General features: G+C 44.4%; 1 protein-coding gene across 1 annotated transcript in view; it reads left to right on the plus strand.

The window, feature by feature from the left end:
- The first annotated feature begins 2,632 nt into the window (after nt 1–2,632).
- ANKRD60 (ankyrin repeat domain 60) overlaps nt 2,633–23,597 on the plus strand; it is a 47,560-nt gene continuing 26,595 nt past the window's right edge. The window contains exon 1 of the mRNA XM_073607899.1: nt 2,633–2,947. Within this exon, the coding sequence (XP_073464000.1) occupies nt 2,743–2,947 (205 nt within the window). The 5' untranslated portion in view covers nt 2,633–2,742. The remainder of the gene's footprint in view (nt 2,948–23,597) is intronic.

A 23,597-nucleotide genomic window follows, 5' to 3' on the forward strand; every position in this document is an offset into this window, starting at 1 on the left:
GCACTTGGGCTCAAAAAGGTTCGCCATCACTGGTCTATATTATCTGATAATTACCCGTTAGTTTCCGAATGTTATGCTCCATAATCATTTGGTGAAGTCTGACCAATATCGATTGCAGACTCCACTAGGGATGAGCCAAATACCTCCCCAGTTTGTTTTGCAGCAGAACATGCGAACAGACAAAAAATGTGTGCAAATATGCGAACACCGTTAAAGTCTATGGGACACGAATATGAAAAATCAAAAGTGCTAATTTTAAGGCTTATATGCAAGTTATTGTCATAAAAAGTGTTTTGGGGACCGGGGTCCTGCCCCAGGGGACATGGGTCAATGCAAAAAAAAGTCTAAAAAAAATCTCATTTAAAACTGCTTGCAGCTGAAATGAATTGCCGGATCCCCGCAATATAGATAAAAAAGCGGAATCGCTGGCTTTCAATCTGGGCTCACCGTCGGGACGGAGATCTCAGAGAGGCATCAGCGGGCGTTGGGGGTCCTTCTGCCAATTGTGAAAGTAATCCAGCGGCTAATTAGCCGCTCAGATGGCTTTTACGAAAAAGCCCCAGACTTTAAAAATAATGATGACGGGATGATGTCTGTAGCTGCATCATCCCGGTACAACCACTTAAAGCCACATACAAGTACATGTATGTGATTAAGTGGCTATACAATCTGTATAATAATCTTTAGATCTACCGTAAACTATGTAGTGCAAGGGCCTGCCTGATCTAATAGGAATTGAATGGATTGTTTAGGTGTTCCCTCCTACTACATAGTTTTGATAAAGCTAAAGCTGGCCATACACAATAAAATCTGATTGTACAATCTCCTTTATTTTTTACCAAAGCTAGGTAATAGGAGGGCACACGTAAACAATCCATTCATTCCTATCTAATCAGGCAGACATTTGCACTACATAGTTTACGGTGGATGTAAAGGAGATTATACAATCAATTTTTAATAGTGTATGGCCAACTTTAAGGCGATTGTAAATCAGATTGTATAGCGTATGGGCAGCTTAAAATGTTTGAATCAAATAAGAATCATAAATCAGAATGAGTGTGGCAGAATATTGTTGATTGTTTCTGATCGATCACACTATTATCTGCATGTGTCAGTTGGCCGATTGTAATAAAACTTGTTTAAATGCGCTTTCTTATTTTATTTTTTTTTTTTTTTATCCTTTCTGGTCAATCATATTTTCATCAGTGATGAATATCTTGTTTGCAATGGCTCATACCTAGATGGATCACAAATTGATACGTGCACTGCCACCTTCATAGTATCCATATATGCTTGTTTCATAATCCGATCGATCGATGAGCGATTTAATCAAAACGGCAAACAACTGAATGATCATAACTTCCCTTCCATTCAATTCAGACTTATTTTAGATCAGATTTCACCAAACTGAGTTGACCGGCCAGGGAGGAAATTATTGATCCTGTTGCAATGATCGGTAGCACTGAGATGCTTTGTTCATGAATTTGATCGTATTGCAATCAATCAGAATATGAGGTTGCATTGTGGAAACAGAGATGTCGATTTCCACTTCAGTCTCCTAATCAGATCTCAGTGAAGCCAACAGACGCAAATTTATTTATTTTTTGATCAATCTCTCCTGATAAGAATAATCGATCTATAGATATGCCACACACAGGATAGTGGGTTTTAATTGGTCGTTGGAAGATATAATTGTGAATTATTGATCACATCTCTGTTTCCACCATACATAAGAAATACGGTGGTATTCATGACATAGGTTTCTCAGTGCTGCCAACTGATGCAAACCGATAAATCATTTTCTACTTATGCTGATCGACTCAGTTTGATCGAATCTGATCTAAATTGATTGAAAGGTTATGCCTATTTGATTGTTTATCAATTGAATCGTTTTGACCAAATCAAACATTGATCAGATAATAAAATGGCTGCCTGCGTGCGACCATATACACTTCAATTAATGGTCGATTTCTTTTCTGACCGATCTCTTCCAATAATAATAATTGATCTATAGTTGACAATCCATTTGGACAGATATGCCACACACAGGGAAGTAGATTTCTTTAGTTGGAAGGCTGTAAATGATTGATCATGTCTTTGTATCCACCATAAATACTAAATACAATCAGATTCATGAGAAAAATATCCCACGATCCAAAATGTTCTGCTCCAGCCGATCGACTCGATTTGATCAAATCTGAATTGAGTCTAAATCGATCGGAAGGGACATTATGCCTATTTAATTTTTTGCTGATCATTTAGATTGAGTTGCACATCTGTCGGGTAATGAAATTGAAGCGTGACACCATTAGGGGGATTTCGGTCACGACATCCTGTCTCGGTGACACCACCTGACAGCAAAGACATTTCTTTTTCTTCTCTGATTATTATCACCACTAACTACTGCTCTCTCTCAGATTCTACACCTATCTACAGAGATACAGCTACTTTCCTCAATGGAGGTAAACAATAACACGTGTCTACACTGTAATATTTCTCTATGTTTACAAAGGGAACCAATCCAGAACGCTGAACACGCCCTGCAATGTAAGATTATAGACAGTGTTCTCTGATTGGATGAGCAGGAGCCACTGAAAGCTGTGCGTTCACTGATTGGATAGAGGGGGCGGGCGCAGGGCTGCCTAGTAACTAGTTCAGCAGCCCCGTTCTTGTTTGTAGCGTTCTTGTGGTTGCCTAGCAACACTTCCTCTCCCCGGTTCTCGCTTCCTCTGATCCCTTCTAATGGCTCACCGTGGGAAAATGAAGTCCGGGACCCTCACCTCACGTGACAGCCAGTTCAGCATCAAAGTGAGACTGCAGGAGAGCCAGGAGAGGTTCTCAGTGCCCGGATGTAGTCACCATATGAAGATGGCAGAGCTGAAAGAGAAGCTGGAGCTGCTGGCTGGGATCCCAATCCACCTCCAGAGGTTGTCCTATGTAGATGAAGGTGACAAGGCTGGGGGGAGGGGCAATAAATCATTAATCATTATAGTTATATTTATTATTATTAAAGTGGAGGGCCACCCTAAAATAAAAAATAGCATGAAAAATCTCAAAAAAATAAAAAAAAAAACATTTGAAAAAAAAAAAATTTTTTTAAACTTACCTGAACCCTTGTTGCTAGGCAGTCTTCCTAATCTGCCTCTTCCTATTCCGCGGCGTGTCCCGCTCCTCGGTGAGCGGCCCCGTTGCCTTCTGGGAACTGTGTGTGTTCCCAGAAAACCACGGGGCCATCCACAGAGCGCCGCGCCGCTCGCGCGTGCGCAGTCGGAAACTGGCAGTGAAGCCGCAAGGCTCCACTGCCTGTTTCCCTTAGTTAGGATGGCGGTGCCGAGGGACGAGTCGGCCGACATCGCGGGCAACCAGGACAGGTAAGTACTTATTTAAAGTCAGCAGCTACAGTGTTTGTAGCTGCTGACTTTTTTTTTAAAAAAATTCCTGGCCGGAATCCCGCTTTAACCACTTCTGGACCGCCGCACGCCGATATCCGTCCTTACTTTGAAGAGGAATTTCGTTGTTATGGCAGTAGCTACCTGCCATAGCCCCGGTATCCTCTTGTTCAGCCGGCGGTCCAGTTTCGGATAATAGTGGTCTATGCGGCGGATTTGCCGCGATATCACTTTTATTGCCCTGTCCCCCTTCCGCCGCGCTCCGGTGCCATCCACCGCTTACTGGAGCCAGCGGCGAATCTTCACCCTTGCTGGGCATGGAGACAAGTGAGGGGAAGATGGCCCCACCTGTCTCCATAACATTGCAGGGCGGAAGCGCCTATAGCTCTTAAAGGGCCTTTTTTTTTTTTTTTTTTTTTTTTTTTAAGGACAATTTTTTTTTTTTTTTGCATTTTACTGTAAATATGAGGTCTTTTTGACCCCAGATCTCATATTTAAGAGGTCCTGTCATGCTTTTTTTCTACTACAAGAGATGTTTACCTGCCTTGTAATAGGAATAAAAGTGACACCATATTTTTTTTTTAAAAACAGTGTAAAAATAAAAAATACAAGCTAAAATAAATAAGAAAAAAAAAAAATTTTTTAACCCCCCCCTTGTCCCGCCGAGCTCGCGTGCAGAAGTGAACGTATACGTGAGTAGTGCCCGCATATGAAAACGGTGTTCAAACCACACATGTGAGGTATCGCCGCAATCGGTAGAGCGAGAGCAATAATTCTAGCCCTAGACCTCCTCTGTAACTTAAAACATGCAACCTGTAGAATTTTTTAAATGTCGCCGATAGAGATTTTTAAGGGTAAAAGTATGTCGCCATTCCACGAGAGGGTGCAATTTTGAAGCGTGACATGTTGGGTATCAATTTACTCGGTGTAACATTATCTTTCACAATATAGAAAAAAAATTGGGCTAACTTTACTGTTGTCTTATTTTTTAATTCAAAAAAGTGTATTTTTTCCAAAAAAGTGTGCTTGTAAGACCGCTGCGGAAATACGGTGTGACAGGAAGTATAACAAGGAATGCCATTTTATTCTCTAGGGTTTTAGAAAAAAAAGTATAATGTTTGGGGGTTCTAAGTAATTTTCTAGAAAAAAAAACAGTTTTTAACTTGTAAACATCACATCTCAAAAAGAGGCTCGATCCTTAAGTGGTTAATTATATTATATATATGTGTGTGTGCAGCTTTACCTGAGGGGGGGTTTAAAACCTCTGCCTGATTTTTATTCCCATCTACATTCTCCTAAATGTGATTCCCCCCCCCCCCCTCCCCTCCCGTCTCATTCACTCCCCGTTTTGTGCGTTCTTCACGTGTTTCTGCGCATCGCACATAAGAATGGGCCGCCCTGTGTGTGACAAAAGCTCCAGAACCTTTTTTTTTGGGCAGGGAGCGCCGTTTTTTTTTTTTTTGCAATATGTGTTTGTAGCACGTTTGCTGTGCAGCTAACAGCATTTGGGTGCCATTAACAATTAATGGCAACGCACATTCGCAGCACGTTTCCCCAAACGCGTTTCCTGTGTTTTTTGTCGCACATTCAGAAAGCGTGAAGTGTGAATGGATCCTTAAGCCTTGTACGCACGGTATGCTTGCTGGCCAACCGAGCGTCTGATTTTTGTCTTTAGGGGCGTGTCCAGGATCTTGTCTTGTATACTAACGGTATGCAATTGTCGTGCCACAAACACGAACGTAGTGACGTACTACGAGGAATTTCAACTCTGGAGTGCCACCCTTTGGGCCCCTTCTGCTAATTTCGTGTTTGGTGAGCATTGATTCCGAGCATGCGTGTTTGTACTTTTAACTTTCGTGTGACGGATTTGTGTACTGACCATACGAAAATCTGACGTCATCTGACGACCGAAAATTTACTAGCCTGTCATCCAACATTTGTTTGCCGAAAGTTGGACAACAATTGTCTAAAGGAGCGTACTAACGGTTAGATTTTAGGACAACAGTCTGTCAACAGACAATCCCCTGCCAACAATCGTACAGTGTGTACGAATGAGGCTTTAGTGACACAAGATGGGAAGTTAGGGGAAATCGCCTGTGCTTTTGCCATACACGTTACAATTAGAATGTACAATCTTTGTACAATCAACATTACCAGAACTAGGAATGGCGTCCGTGGATTATGCGGTTTGTCTACCTTTTTTCGGACTATTTTGCAGTCCCCAAAAAAAAAAATTAAAATCAAGCACTAATCTGTATGCTTATCCCATAAGCATAAATTCCCCATACTCCCAGTACCAATCTGCCCCCCTGCCAGTACAAATCTTTGACATCCCCCCCATCCCCCCACCAGGCTCAAATTCTCGCTCTCTCCAAATCCCCCTCAAAAAAATTACCCCTCCTAGCACAAATCCTCTACCCCTTAAAGTGATACTAAAGGTTCCCTTTTTTTTTTTTTAACCACTTCTATACACCTTCCTGCCCAGACCAATTTTCAGCTTTCAGCGCTGTCGCATTTTGAATGACAATTGCGCGGTCATGCTACACTGTACCCAAATTAAATTTTTATCATTTTCTTCCCACAAATAGAGCTTTCTTTTGGTGGTATTTGATCACCTCTTTGGTTTTTATTTTTTGCGCAACAAATAAAAAAAAGACCGAAAATGTAGAAAAAAAAATGTTTTTTTTTGTTTCTGTTACAATAAATAAGTACGTTTTCTCCTTCACTGAAGGGCACTGATAAGGCGGCACTGATGGGCACTGATGATGGGCACTAATATGTGGCACTGATGGGGCACTCATAGGCGGCACTGTGATGGGTACACATAGGTGGCACTGATGGGCACTGATAGGCAGCACAGATGGGCACTGATAGGTGACACAGAAGGGCACTGATAGGCGGTACGGATGGGTACTGATAGGCGGCACAGATGGGCACTGATAGGTGGCACAGATGGGCATGGATGGGCACTGATAGGTGGCACTGATGTACACTAATAGATGGTACTGATGGATGCCAATCAGTGCCAAACAATAATGCCTGCCAATCAGTGATGCCACTGATCAATCACTGATTGGCATCCATTGTGGGCACTGATTGGCATCCCTGGTGGTCTAGGGTGGCATACCTGGTGGTGACATGCCTGGTGGTCCTGGTGGCGTCCCTGGTGGTCCAGTGTGGGCATCCTCGGGGGGGGGGGGGGGGGGGGCTGCGCTGATAATCAATTAGCACAGACCCCCCCTGTCAGAGGAGCAGCCTATCGGCTCTCCTCTATTTGCGTCTGACAGACACAAGTGAGAAAAAGCCGATCCATGGCTCTTCCTGTTTACATCGTGGGCTGATCGCGTGGTAAAGAGTCTCTGTCAGAGACTGACAGGATATCGAAACCACTTTGCAGCTGTCATTTTGCTATATGATGGGCGGCAAGTGGTTAAATAACAAACATATACTTACTTCCACTGTGCAGCTCGTTTTGCACAGAGTGGCCCTGAACCTCCTTTTCTGGGGTCCCTCGGCGGCTCCTCCCCACATCTGATAACCCCCTCGGAGAAGCGCTCTCCCAGGGGGGTTACTGAGCATGGGCGTCCGCAAATAGGGGCATCAGGTGTAGGCTTGCAGTTGCACTGTGTCTGTGTGTTGTGTTGAAATGTCCGCCACTGACTTTTTTTTCTAGGTCTGCAGCTGCTACTACGCTGCTCTCTGCTCTGTCCTGACACTGTCCTGTGTCCGCCGCTCGGTAGCTCGGCCTTTCCGTGCTCCTCCTCACTGATTGGTTGCCTATGTAGTGTGTAGGTGTGTTGTTGTAAATGGATCCGCCCACTCAAGTGCGAGCCGCCCAGTGATATAATACCTGTGCCTAGGCAACATAAGAACCGCGAGGAACCATAGGTAACAGCAGTTAGTAGCAGCCAGGACTCCCAGGAGGAAAAGCATTTTGATTTATTTATTGCTAATTTACTGGAAAGGTATGTCTCTTTAGTGTATTATGTTATTATCATGACTAAAATACAGAGATAATTCATCTCTTCTTCACTTTGTATTAGAAGTTACTACTCAGGCCAGGCGTACAAGACCAGTTCATGCCCATGTAATTTATATAGCCTAGAGAATGCAATGTACATCTTTTTGTATTGCAATACATCTGTTGTGGCCATATTTTGATCTTGCTGAAAACAGCTATACAAACTGTATAGCTGTTTTCATCAAGATCAAAATTATGGCCTGAACACAATGGCGGCCCGTGCAATAAGGCCGCACGGGCACCGCCCCCTCTCTCCTGCCATCCCTCTATCACCTATAGATAGATAGATTCATGTATTGCATGAATCTATCTAAGGCCGCCGCTGCCACCCCCTATTCAGGCACCCGGGCCATTTTCGGGCGCAGGGCGCCTGAATTATAGCATCGGGGGTGTTTTTGAAGCACCCTTCATATCACCCCCCACCTGCCCCCCCGAAAAAAGTTCTGCGGACGCCCATGCTCCCGAGTGCAGAGTGCAGTATTCGGCTGATCACCACCATTATGAGTAGAAAAAAAAAATATTGCATAAAAATATCCCAGAGTTTGTAGACACTATAACCATACAGGCGCAAACCAATCAAAAAAATATAGCAGAATACATATTGGCCTAAATTGATGAATAAATTAGATTTTTTTCTATTTTTTTATTGGAAATGTTTTATAGCAGAAAGTAAAAAATATTGTTTTTTTTTCAAAATTGTCGGCCTTTTTTTGTTTATAGCCCAAAAAATAAAAACCGCAGAGATGATCAATCACCACCAAAAGAAAGCTCTATTTGTGGGGAAAAAAGGACATCAATTTTATATTTGGGTACAGCGTCGCACGACCACGCAATTGTCAGTTAAAGTAACACAGTGCCGTATTGCAAAAAATGGCCCATGAAGGGGTGTAAATCTTCCAGAGGGCAAGTGGATAACAAGGACCGTTTCTTTAATGCACTGTCTATAACATGGACTTTCTCTGTACATCAGGGACTGTCCTTACCAAACAGGGATTAGAACTTTGATATACTCACCCATCCATGTTCAGCAATATTCATCCATACATCTATACTCAGCAATACTCATCCATCCATCCATACTCAGCAATACTCATCCATCCATCCATGCTCAGCAATACTCATCCATCCATCCATGCTCAGCAATACTCATCCATCCATACTCAGCAATACTCATCCATCCATCCATGCTCAGCAATACTCATCCATCCATCCATGCTCAGCAATATTCATCCATACTCAGCAATACTCATCCATCCATGCTCAGCAATACTCATCCATCCATCCATACTCAGCAATACTCATCCATCCATCCATACTCAGCAATACTCATCCATCCATCCATACTCAGCAATACTCATCCATCCATCCATGCTCAGCAATACTCATCCATCCATGCTCAGCAATACTCATCCATCCATGCTCAGCAATACTCATCCATCCATCCATACTCAGCAATACTCATCCATACTCAGCAATACTCATCCATCCATCCATACTCAGCAATAGTCATCAATCCATCCATGCTGAGCCAGCCATACTCAGCAATACTCATCCATCCATACTCAGCAATAGTCATCAATCCATCCATGCTGAGCCAGCCATACCCAGCCATTCTCAGCCATACCCAGCCATCCCATCCACACTCAGCCATACCCAGCCATACTCAGCCATACCCGACCCAGCCATACTCAGCCATACCCGACCCAGCCATACTCAGCCATACCCGACCCAGCCATACTCAGCCATACCCGACCCAGCCATACTCAGCCATACCCGACCCAGCCATACTCAGCCTTACCTGACCCAGCCATACTCAGCCATACCCAGCCATCCCATCCATACCCAGCCATACTCAGCCATCCTATCCATACCCAGCCACTTGTAAACAAACCGGCGTCATGTCCGGTTCATCTTTCCCCTCCTCGTACCGATTGGTACAGTGCGAGGGGAAGAGGAGAGAGATCAGGTGCAGCAGCGCTGTGGGCTGGATGTTTAGTGCCCATAGCGCTGATATGTGCCCATTCCAGCACTCATCCTATTCAGGCACCCGGGCCATTTTCGGGCACAGGGCGCCTGAATTATAGCATCGGGGGTGTTTTTGAAGCACCTTTCATATCACCCCCCACCTGCCCCCCCCCCAAAAAAAAGTTCTGCGGACGCCCATGCTCCCGAGTGCAGAGTGCAGTATTCGGCTGATCACCACCATTATGAGTAGAAAAAAAAAATATTGCATAAAAATATCCCAGAGTTTGTAGACACTATAACCATACAGGCGCAAACCAATCTAAAAAATGTAGCAGAATACATATTGGCCTAAATTGATGAATAAATTAGATTTTTTTTCTATTTTTTTATTGGAAATGTTTTATAGCAGAAAGTAAAAAATATTTTTTTTTTTTCAAAATTGTCAGCCTTTTTTTGTTTATAGCCCAAAAAATAAAAACCGCAGAGATGATCAATCACCACCAAAAGAAAGCTCTATTTGTGGGGAAAAAAGGACATCAATTTTATATTTGGGTACAGCGTCGCACGACCACGCAATTGTCAGTTAAAATAACACAGTGCCGTATTGCAAAAAATGGCCCATGAAGGGGTGTAAATCTTCCAGAGGGCAAGTGGATAACAAGGACCGTTTCTTTAATGCACTGTCTATAACATGGACTTTCTCTGTACATCAGGGACTGTCCTTACCAAACAGGGATTAGAACTTTGATATACTCACCCATCCATGTTCAGCAATATTCATCCATACATCTATACTCAGCAATACTCATCCATCCATCCATCCATACTCAGCAATACTCATCCATCCATCCATGCTCAGCAATACTCATCCATCCATGCTCAGCAATACTCATCCATCCATACTCAGCAATACTCATCCATCCATCCATGCTCAGCAATACTCATCCTTCCATGCTCAGCAATACTCATCCATCCATCCATGCTCAGCAATATTCATCCATACTCAGCAATACTCATCCATCCATACTCAGCAATACTCATCCATCCATCCATACTCAGCAATACTCATCCATCCATGCTCAGCAATACTCATCCATCCATGCTCAGCAACACTCATCCATCCATCCATACTCATCCATCCATCCATACTCAGCAACACTCATCCATCCATCCATACTCAGCAATACTCATCCATACTCAGCAATACTCATCCATCCATCCATACTCAGCAATAGTCATCAATCCATCCATGCTGAGCCAGCCATACTCAGCAATACTCTTCCATCCATACTCAGCCATACCCAGCCATTCTCAGCCATACCCAGCCATCCCATCCACACTCAGCCATACCCAGCCATACTCAGCCATACCCGACCCAGCCATACTCAGCCATACCCGACCCAGCCATACTCAGCCATACCCGACCCAGCCATACTCAGCCATACCCGACCCAGCCATACTCAGCCATACCCGACCCAGCCATACTCAGCCATACCCGACCCAGCCATACTCAGCCATACCCAGCCATCCCATCCATACCCAGCCATACTCAGCCATCCTATCCATACCCAGCCACTTGTAAACAAACCGGCGTCATGTCCGGTTCATCTTTCCCCTCCTAGTACCGATTGGTACAGTGCGAGGGGAAGAGGAGAGAGATCAGGTGCAGCAGCGCTGTGGGCTGGATGTTTAGTGCCCATAGCGCTTATATGTGCCCATTCCAGCACTCATCCTATTCAGGCACCCGGGCCATTTTCGGGCGCAGGGCGCCTGAATTATAGCATCGGGGGTGTTTTTGAAGCACCTTTCATATCACCCCCCACCTGCCCCCCCCCCCCCCAAAAAAAAGTTCTGCGGACGCCCATGCTCCCGAGTGCAGAGTGCAGTATTCGGCTGATCACCACCATTATGAGTAGAAAAAAAAAATATTGCATAAAAATATCCCAGAGTTTGTAGACACTATAACCATACAGGCGCAAACCAATCTAAAAAATGTAGCAGAATACATATTGGCCTAAATTGATGAATAAATTAGATTTTTTTTCTATTTTTTTATTGGAAATGTTTTATAGCAGAAAGTAAAAAATATTTTTTTTTTTTCAAAATTGTCAGCCTTTTTTTGTTTATAGCCCAAAAAATAAAAACCGCAGAGATGATCAATCACCACCAAAAGAAAGCTCTATTTGTGGGGAAAAAAGGACATCAATTTTATATTTGGGTACAGCGTCGCACGACCACGCAATTGTCAGTTAAAATAACACAGTGCCGTATTGCAAAAAATGGCCCATGAAGGGGTGTAAATCTTCCAGAGGGCAAGTGGATAACAAGGACCGTTTCTTTAATGCACTGTCTATAACATGGACTTTCTCTGTACATCAGGGACTGTCCTTACCAAACAGGGATTAGAACTTTGATATACTCACCCATCCATGTTCAGCAATATTCATCCATACATCTATACTCAGCAATACTCATCCATCCATCCATCCATACTCAGCAATACTCATCCATCCATCCATGCTCAGCAATACTCATCCATCCATGCTCAGCAATACTCATCCATCCATACTCAGCAATACTCATCCATCCATCCATGCTCAGCAATACTCATCCTTCCATGCTCAGCAATACTCATCCATCCATCCATGCTCAGCAATATTCATCCATACTCAGCAATACTCATCCATCCATACTCAGCAATACTCATCCATCCATCCATACTCAGCAATACTCATCCATCCATGCTCAGCAATACTCATCCATCCATGCTCAGCAACACTCATCCATCCATCCATACTCATCCATCCATCCATACTCAGCAACACTCATCCATCCATCCATACTCAGCAATACTCATCCATACTCAGCAATACTCATCCATCCATCCATACTCAGCAATAGTCATCAATCCATCCATGCTGAGCCAGCCATACTCAGCAATACTCTTCCATCCATACTCAGCCATACCCAGCCATTCTCAGCCATACCCAGCCATCCCATCCACACTCAGCCATACCCAGCCATACTCAGCCATACCCGACCCAGCCATACTCAGCCATACCCGACCCAGCCATACTCAGCCATACCCGACCCAGCCATACTCAGCCATACCCGACCCAGCCATACTCAGCCATACCCGACCCAGCCATACTCAGCCATACCCGACCCAGCCATACTCAGCCATACCCAGCCATCCCATCCATACCCAGCCATACTCAGCCATCCTATCCATACCCAGCCACTTGTAAACAAACCGGCGTCATGTCCGGTTCATCTTTCCCCTCCTAGTACCGATTGGTACAGTGCGAGGGGAAGAGGAGAGAGATCAGGTGCAGCAGCGCTGTGGGCTGGATGTTTAGTGCCCATAGCGCTTATATGTGCCCATTCCAGCACTCATCCTATTCAGGCACCCGGGCCATTTTCGGGCGCAGGGCGCCTGAATTATAGCATCGGGGGTGTTTTTGAAGCACCTTTCATATCACCCCCCACCTGCCCCCCCCCCCCCAAAAAAAAGTTCTGCGGACGCCCATGCTCCCGAGTGCAGAGTGCAGTATTCGGCTGATCACCACCATTATGAGTAGAAAAAAAAAATATTGCATAAAAATATCCCAGAGTTTGTAGACACTATAACCATACAGGCGCAAACCAATCAAAAAAATATAGCAGAATACATATTGGCCTAAATTGATGAATAAATTAGATTTTTTTCTATTTTTTTTATTGGAAATGTTTTATAGCAGAAAGTAAAAAATATTGTTTTTTTTTTCAAAATTGTCGGCCTTTTTTTGTTTATAGCCCAAAAAATAAAAACCGCAGAGATGATCAATCACCACCAAAAGAAAGCTCTATTTGTGGGGAAAAAAGGACATCAATTTTATATTTGGGTACAGCGTCGCACGACCACGCAATTGTCAGTTAAACTAACACAGTGCCGTATTGCAAAAAATGGCCCATGAAGGGGTGTAAATCTTCCAGAGGGCAAGTGGATAACAAGGACCGTTTCTTTAATGCACTGTCTATAACATGGACTTTCTCTGTACATCAGGGACTGTCCTTACCAAACAGGGATTAGAACTTTGATATACTCACCCATCCATGTTCAGCAATATTCATCCATACATCTATACTCAGCAATACTCATCCATCCATGCTCAGCAATACTCATCCATCCATCCATACTCAGCAATACTCATCCATTCATCCATGCTCAGCAATACTCATCCATCCGTGCTCAGCAATACTCATCCATCCATCCATACTCAGCAATAGTCATCCATACTCAGCAATACTCATCCATCCATCCATACTCAGCAATAGTCATCAATCCATCCATGCTGAGCCAGCCATACTCAGCAATACTCATCCATCCATACTCAGTCATACCCAGCCATTCTCAGCCATACCCATCCATCCCATCCACACTCAGCCATACTCAGCCATACCCGACCCAGCCATACTCAGCCATACCCGACCCAGCCATACTCAGCCATACCCGACCCAGCCATACTCAGCCATACCCAACCCAGCCATACTCAGCCATACCCGACCCAGCCATATTCAGCCATACCCAGCCATCCCATCCATACCCAGCCATACTCGGCCATCCTATCCATACCCAGCCACTTGTAAACAAACCGGCGTCATGTCCGGTTCATCTTTCCCCTCCTCGTACCGATTGGTACAGTGCGAGGGGAAGAGGAGAGAGATCAGGTGCAGCAGCGCTGTGGGCTGGATGTTTAGTGCCCATAGCGCTGATATGTGCCCATTCCAGCACTCATCCAGCCAATTTAGACGTGCGATTAGTTTCGTACGAATCGAAAATTCATACGAATCGAAAATTCGTACGAATTGCCGTACATTCGTACATTTGGGAGGATCCGAAATACGAATTGCTATACTTCCGAATTTTGTACGAAATACGAATTTCAGATCCAAATTCCTAACGCTGATATATGCCCATTCCAGCACTCATCCAACCATCCCATCCATACTCAGCTATACATCTCCATCCATCCATCCATACTCAGCTATACATCTCCATCCATCCATACTCAGCAATACTCATCCATCTATCCATGCTCAGCAATACTCATCCATCTATCCATGCTCAGCAATACTCATCCATCCATACTCAGCTATACATCTCCATCCATCCATACTCAGGAATACTCATCCATCTATCCATGCTCAGCAATACTCATCCATCTATGCATGCTCAGCAATACTCATCCATCTATCCATGCTCAGCAATACTCATCCATCTATCCATGCTCAGCAATACTCATCCATCTATCCATGCTCAGCAATACTCATCCATCCTTCCATGCTCAGCCATCCATACTCAGCAATACTCATCCATCCATTTATACTCAGCAATAATCATTAATCCACCCATGTTCAGCAATACTCATCCATCCATCCATGCTCAGCAATACTCATCCATCCATCCATGCTCAGCCATCCATGCTCAACAATACTCATCCATCCACCTATGCTCAGCAATACTCATCCATCCATCAGATATAGGCTTGGCTAGACTGGAATGCAGAGGATATATATATGTTGGAGACTGTATATATATATTTAATGCACTGCAGATCACTGAATCACTTGCCTGCCTGAAAGTGTATTTGAAAACGTACACCAGCAATGGCCTGCAGTCAGATATAGGCTTGGCTAGACTGGAATGCAGTGGATATATATATATGTTGGAGACTGAATATATATTTATTGCACTGCAGATCACTGAATCACTTGCCTGCCTGCCTGAAAGTGTATTTCAAAACGTACACCAGCAATGGCCTGCAGTCAGATATAGGCTTGGCTAGACTGGAATGCAGTGGATATATATATGTTGGAGACTGTATATATATTTAATGCACTGCAGATCACTGAATCACCTGCCTGCCTGCCTAAAACTGTATTTGAAAACGTACACCAGGAACTACCTGCAGTTTGGCTAGACTAGAATGCAGTGGATATATATATGTAGGAGACTGTATATACATTTTATGCACTGCAGATCACTGAATCACCTGCCTGCCTGCCTGAAAGTGTATTTGAAAATGTACACCAGGAATGACTGCCTGCTCAATCTAACGCCAGCAACACACTACACAGGGCCAACGTGCAGACGGCCTTATATAGTGTGGGGTGTGGACTTAACCCCCTGAGCCATAATTGGCCAAAGGCACCCTGCCTTTGGCCAATTATGGCTCTCTTACCTGACGACGCTGTGCATGCTTGGCCAATCATAAGCCAGCAATGCACTGCGATCATGCAGTGCATTATGGGGCGAGACACTCCGCTCGAATTTGGTGGGAACGCCCCATAATGTTCGATCTTCGTCAAATGTTTGAACAGAAGATGTTCGAGTCAAACTCATGTTCGACTCGAACAGAAAGCTCATCCCTAATGTAGAGCAACAATTCTTTTTTTCAGATCCTCAGAGAGTTCTTTGCCATGAGGTGCCATGTTGAACTTCCAGTGACCAGTATGAGAGAGTGAGAGCGATAATACCAAATTTAACACACCTGCTACCCATTCACACCTGAGACCTTGTAACACTAACAAGTCACAAGACACCGGGGAGGGAAATGGCTAATTGGGCCCAATTTGGACATTTTCACATAGGGGTGTACTCACTTTTGTTGCCAGCGGTTTAGACATTAATGGCTGTGTGTTGAGTTATTTTGAGGGGACAGAAAATTTACACTGTTATACAAGCTTTACACTAACTACTTTACATTGTAGCAAAGTGTAATTTCTTCAGTGTTGTCACATGAAAAGATATAATAAAATATTTACAAAAATGTGAGGGGTGTACTCACTTTTGTGAGATATTGTATGTAACTATGTAATTGCAGAGAAAGGTGGTTCTACAAAGTACTGACTCAGGGGGGGCTGAATATAAATGCACGCCACACTTTTCACATATTTATTTGTAGAAATATGTTGAAAACCATTTATCAATTTCCTTCTACTTCACAATTATGTGCCACTTTGTGTTGGTCTATAACATAAAATCCCAATAGAATACATTTACGTTTTTGGTTGTAAAATGACAAAATTTCAAGGGGTATGAATACTTATTCAGGGCACTGTAAATGCCTTCCCCCCTCTACCATATCACTTCTTCTAGCACATCCCCCCCCTCCCAACACAAATCCCCCCCCCCAATCACCATTCCTAGCACACACCCTAATTTCCCCTCCTAGAACAATTCTTATCCCCTGCCACCCTCCAAATTCCCCCTCCCAACACAACCCCCCCCCAACATCCTTGAGGTGCCCCCCCCCCTCACATTATACCACAGTGCCCAGGTCATTCACCCTTCTGCCCACTTCTTGTCCCGGCGCTGGGTATCAGTATGATCCAAAGATGAGGAAATGGGATCCACACTGGGGTACACATATGAATGACCCCTTAGGACTCATGCCTGTGGATGCATTTGAGTGAACGCCAAAATAATTCAGTGTATTTCTGTGCACAGGGGTCACGGGGCTCATTCACATTGGCACCAGAGTCTGCAAACGCCATTTTTTTTATGCGTCCAGCATGCAGACAGCCTGTGTCAGGCAATGACTGGCTGTATAGACTCAGCCGCACATCTGAGTACACCATACAAGGAGGTGGGTGCGACCCTGTCCACAGCCCTTGGGGTGAATGCACGCTGCAGTCCTCGGCAATCAAAGGTGTTGGCGTACCAGCACTGTGCCAAATCCTTGGCGCCGCAGCTGTAATCTTGTAAGCGCACATCTAAGTGGCTACATGACTACAGGGACAGATGAGCGACCCTGGATGTGAAATAATCGCTCATCTGCCCTGTACAGTGCCTTGAAAAAGTACTCATACCCCTTGAAATTTTCCACATTTTGCCATGTTACAACCAAAAACATAAATGTATTTTATTGGGATTTTATTTGATCGACCAACACAAAGTGGCAGATAATTGTGAAGTGGAAGGAAAATGATGGTTTTCAAAGTTTTTTACAGATACATACAGTAGGTGACCGCGATATTGTTTCAATCTCGCCGCTGTTATCGGCGAGATTTTACACCTGCGAGCCCCGTCGCGGGAGCCAACGCCGAGCTGGCTCGCTCATCGGGAAAGGAAAACTGTGTTTTTTCCTTTCGCAATGAGCGGCAAGCATTGCTGACAGGAGTCTGGTATGAATCTTGAGGGGGAACGCCACGCCAAATTTTAAATAAAAAAACGGCATCGGCTCCCCTCCAGGGGCATACCAGGCCCTTAGGTCTTTATGGGGGGGTGGGCGCTTTGGGGCAGGGGGGTGCCCTGCGGCCCCCCCACCCCAAAGCACCTTGTCCCCATTTAGATGAGGACAAGGGCCTCTTCCCGACAACCCTGGCCGTTGGTTGTCGGGGTCTGCGGGAGGAGGGCTTATCGGAATCTGGGAGCCCCCTTTAATAAGGGGGCCTCCAGATCCCGGCCCCCCACACATCATACCCCTACCCATTCACCTGGGGGAAAAAGTATCGATAAAAAAACACACTAGACAGGTTTTTAAAGTAATTTATTAGTCAGCTCCGGGGGTCTTCTTCCGACTTCAGGGGTCTTCTTCCGCCTTCTCCGCTCTCTCCGGCCTCTTCTCCCGGTGTCCGGTTCTTCTCCCGCTCTCCGGCTCTCGGGCCTCTTCTCCGCTCTCTGGTTCTTCACGCCAGGGGACTGTGACGTCATAAGGGGCGGGGTCACCCGGTGACCAAGCCCCATGCCTATATAAGTCGTCGCGCACCTCGCACACAGCATTACAGCGGGAGAGAGCGTTGTGTCAACATTGGAGGAGAAGAGAAAAGGGAAGAAGGCGACGGAGAAGACCGGGCCACCGCTAGCAAAAGAGCGGCAAAAGAGCAGAAGATAGCGGAGGAGCCCGGCAGAAGAACCGGAGAGCGGAGAAGAGGCCGGAGAACGGGAGAAGAGGCCGGAGAGAGAGCGGAGAGGTCAGAAGAAGACCCCTGGTGTCGGAAAAAGACCCCCGAAGTCGGAAGAAGACTCCCGGAGCTGACTAATAATTACTGACTAATTACTTTAAAAACCTGTCTAGTGTGTTTTTTTTATTGACACTTTTTCCCCCAGGTGAATGGGTAGGGGTACGATGTACCCCATACTCATTCACATAGGGTGGGGGGCCAGGATCTGGGGGCCCCCTTATTAAAGGGGGCTCGCGGATTCCAATAAGCCCTCCGACCTCAGACTCCGAAACCAACGGCCAGGGTTGTCGGGAATAGGACCTTGTCCTCATCAACATGGGTACAAGGTGCTTTGGAGTGGGGGGGCCGCAAAGCGCCCACCCCCCATGTTGAGGGCATGTGGCCTGGTACGGTTCAGGAGGGGGGGGGTGCTCGCTCGTCCCCAGCCCCTTTCCTGACCGGCCGGGCTGCATGCTCAGATAAGGGTCTGGTATGGATTTTGGGGGGGACCCCCACGCCGTTCCCCTTATAATACTTACCAGACCTAAGGGCCTGGTATGCCCCTGGAGTGGGACCCATGTTGGTTTTTTATTTAAAATTTGGCGCGGCGTTCCCCCTCGAGATTCATAGCAGAGACCTGTCAGCAATGCTTGCCGCTCATCACGAAAGGAAAAAACACAGTTTTCCTTTCCCCATGAGCGAGCCAGCGCGAGATGTACAGTACCCTGTCGCCGAGAACCAGCGCGATGGGATCGCGCTGGAAACACATTCTCACGGTCAGGTACTGTATGTAAAAAGTTTGACATGCATTTGCATTCAGCCCCCCTGAGTCAATACTTTGTAGAACCACCAATACTTTGTAGAACCAGTCTTGCTACAGATTCTCAATTGGATTTAGGTCTGGACCTTGACTGGGCCATTCTAACACATGGATATGCTTTGATCTAAACCATTCCATTGTAGCTCTGGCTGTATGTTTAGGGTCATTGTCCTGCTGGAAGGTGAACCTCCGCCCCAGTCTCAAGTCTTTTGCAGACTCTAACAGGTTTTCTTCTAAGATTGCCCTGTATTTGGCTATATCCATCTTCTCATCAACTCTGATCAGCTTCCCTGTCCCTGATGAAGAAAAGCATCCCCACAACATGATGATGCCACCACGTTTCACAGTGGGGATGGTGTGTTCAGGGTGATGGGCAGTGTTAGTTTTCCACCATACATAGCGTTTTGCTGTTAGGCCAAAAAGTTCAATTTTGGTCTCATCTGACCAGAGCACTTTCTTCCACATGTTTGCTGTGTCCCCCACATGGCTTCTCACAAAATACAAACGGGACATCTTATGACTTTCTTTCAACAATGGCTTTCTTCTTGCCACTCTTCCATAAAGGCCAGATTTGTGGAGTACATGACTAATAGTTGTCCTGTGGACAGATTCTCCCACCTGAGCTGTGGTTTCTGCAGCTCCTCCAGAGTTACCATGGGCCTCTTGCAGGGACGTGCAGTCAGAGGAGCCATGAACATTAAAAAGTACATTTTTAATTTTTTTTTTTTAAATCGAGGGTTGTAGTTCGGTGACCTGGAGGGGGGGGGGGGGGGTAGATAGCCTAGGTCCTACCCCAGCACTGGTAAAAATTTGGGGCTCCTACGACTTGTAGTTCCGGAGATATGGGGCTCCTTTCGCAGCCTGTCAGACGCTACATGCAGAGTGGCCAGTTTAAATACAAGCTGACACACTCTGTTTGCAGCAGACTGAGAGGATGAGCTCACAGTGCCTCTCACTTCTTGTCAGAGGCACTGAGCTCAATGGACAGCTTGGAGCCTTGGACCAATGGTAAAGTACCATTAGCCCCAGCTGTCCAATAAAAATGCTGCAGTGGAGGCAGGCCTCTCACTGCAGTGTCATAGAAGGGGGCATGTGTCTAAAAGACATGTACTGTAGTCCCTTCCAGCCCATCCCTCCTAACTACAAGGAAAAAAACATGGGTTTATGGGTATAAGATTTACCCACAATTCCATGTTTTTATCACACAGTTAAGAGGGAGAATGAGAATCTGCTGCTGTTGAAAAGTTATTGCTAATTTATTATTTATCTATTTACTGTGAAATTACTGGTTGGAGGTTATAACTTCAAACTTCAATAAGTTGTCCGTTAAGCCACCTGCTTGAGTACAGATTTTGAAACTATAGCAAATCACCTTAAAAAACAATATATAATAATTATTTTTATATTACTTACTTATGGTAATTAACCCCTTACCACCCGGGCCAATTCTGACACTTCTCTCCTACATGTAATAATCATAATTTTTTTGCTAGAAAATTACACAGAACCCCCAAACATGATTTTATATATATATATATATATATATATATATATATATATATATATATATATATATATATATATATCTCATTGTTTTAGCAGACACCCTAGGGAATAAAATGGTGGTCGTTGCAACTTTTTATGTTGCACGGTATTTGCACAGCAATTTTTCAAACGTTTTTGTTTTTTTTTTGGAAAAAAAAACATTTCATAAATATAAAAAAAAAACACTAAAGATAATAAGGATAACCCGATTTTTTTTTTTTGTATACTGTGAAAGATGATATTACGCCGAGTAAATAGATACCTAACATGTCACACTTTAAAATTGCGCACACTCGTGGAATGGCACCAAACTTCAGTACTTAAAAATCTCCATAGGCCACGCTTTAAACTTTTTTTTACAGGTTACATGTTTAGAGTTACAGAGGACTTCTAATGCTAGAATTATTGCTCTCGCTCTGACGATCGCGGCGTATGTAACCTGTGTGTATCTGGCTCTGATACTAGCCAGTGCCTCACTAGCCGCTGACTTCACCGCACGTCCCTGGCCTCTTGGCTGCTTCTCTGATTGATGCTCTCCTTGCCCGGCCTGTCAGTTTAGGTGGACGGCCATGTCTTGGTAGGTTTGCAGTTGTGTCATACTCTTTCCATTTTCAGATGATGGATTGAACAATGCTCCATGAGATGTTCAAAGCTTGGGATATTTTTTTAAAACCTAACCCTACTTTAAACTTCTCCACAACTTTATCCCTGACCTGTCTGGTGTGTTCCTTGGCCTTCATGATGCTGTTTGTTCACTAAGGTTCTCTAACAAACCTCTGAAGGCATCACAGAGCAGCTGTATTTACACTGAGATTAAATTACACACATGTGGACTCTATTTATTATTTAGGTGACTTCTGACGGCAATTGGTTCCACTAGATTTTAGTTAGGGGTATCAGAGTAAAGGGGGCTGAATACAAATGCACGCCACACTTTTCACATATTTATTTGTAAAACATTTTGAAAACCATTTAGAATTTTCCTTCCACTTCACAAGTATGTGCCACTTTGTGTTGGTCTATCACATAAAATCCCAATAAAATACATTTACATTTTTGGTTGTAATATAACCAAATGTTGAAAGTTTCAAGGGGTATGAATACTTTTGCAAGGCACTGTATATGTGTAACCACAGATATTCAGTTACAGGCATAGTTGTTCATTTGTTGAATTCTGGTGGTGTACATTCTAATGCATGCGTGTGCATGACCCCTTATCCACACTAAAACATGAGCAATATATCGTAGTCACCGGTGATCAAGGATACTCAGTTCCTGCAGTCGGGGCTGGTCTTCTATACCCTATGTGGGATCAATGCCTTTGTGGTAGATAAAGACGTGGCTCATCTACTACAAACTTTATATACGCCCCTATACGATCGTGTAGTACTGCAGGGACGTGCAGTCAGAGGAGCCATGAACATTAAAAAGTACATTTTAAATTTTTTTTTTTTTTTTAAATCGAGGGTCGTAGTTCGGCGACCTGAGGTCACAAATGGGGGGTAGATAGCCTAGGTCTTACCCCAGCACTGGTAAAAATTTGGGGCTCCAACGACTTGTGGTTCCGCAGATACGGGGCTCCTTTCGCAGCCTGTCAGACGCTACATGCAGAGTGGCCAGTTTAAATACAAGCTGACACACTCTGTTTGCAGCAGACTGAGAGGATGAGCTCACAGTGCCTCTCACTTCTTGTCAGAGGCACTGAGCTCAATGGACAGCTTGGAGCCTTGGACCAATGGTAAAGTACCATTAGCCCCAGCTGTCCAATAAAAATGCTGCAGTGGAGGCAGGCCTCTCACTGCAGTGTCATAGAAGGGGGCATGTGTCTAAAAGACATGTACTGTAGTCCCTTCCAGTCCAGCCCTCCTAACTACAAGGAAAAAAACATGGGTTTATGGGTATAATATTCACCCACAATTCCATGTTTTTATCACATTGTTAAGAGGGAGAATGAGAATCTGCTGCTGTTGAAAAGTTATTGCTATAATCAAGTTAAATCATATATTATTATGCTATATGTTATACGATAATACGTGTGCATGACCCCTTATCCACACTAAAGCATGAGCAATATATCGTAGTCACCGGTGATCAAGGATACTCAGTTCCTGCAGTCGGGGCTGGTCTTCTATACCCTATGTGGGATCAATGCCTTTGTGGTAGATAAAGACGTGGCTCATCTACTACAAACTTTATATACGCCCCTATACGATCGTGTAGTACAGTGTATGAATAGTTGAGGGTCTGTGCAGTTTATATAGTACATCATCATCATCATAATCTTAGGGGGAAAAGTGGCATCAATATGGTGCTGGCCGCACTCATGGGCCATGTAAGACTACAAAGGATAGCCACGTGCCCAGGTTATATTATACCATTATATAACATATAATTATAATACCAATTTTATAATTCGATCAATGTGTGATTCAATCAAAGCGGCAAACAACTGAACGGTCATAACGTCCCTTCTTCCAAACAATTCAGACTTATGTTAGTTAAGATTTTATCAAACTGAGTTAATCAACCAGGGCAGGAATGATTGATCGTGTTGCATCGATCGGCAGCCCTGCCCTGTTCATGAATTTGATCGTATTTCAATCAATCAGAATATGAGGTTGCATTGTGGATACAGAGATGTGATAAATAACTTGCGATCGTATCTTCCAACTCGATTTCCACTTCCCTTTTGTATGTGTCATATCGATCAAATGGGTTGTCAACCAATGGATTATTCCTGTCTGAAGAAATTGATCGTTTATTGAAGCATATATGGCCACCCTAACACGTACGAAGAGGCAGGATCGTTAGAAGATACATTTTGTAGGTCATCGATAGCATCTGCATGAACACATACAGTCTCCTAATCAGATCTCAGTGCAGCCAACAGATGCGAATCGATCAATAATTTATCTACAAAGAGTCCTGA

This window comes from Aquarana catesbeiana, linkage group LG12 (assembly GCF_042186555.1).
Source record: "Aquarana catesbeiana isolate 2022-GZ linkage group LG12, ASM4218655v1, whole genome shotgun sequence".
NCBI lineage: Eukaryota > Metazoa > Chordata > Amphibia > Anura > Ranidae > Aquarana > Aquarana catesbeiana.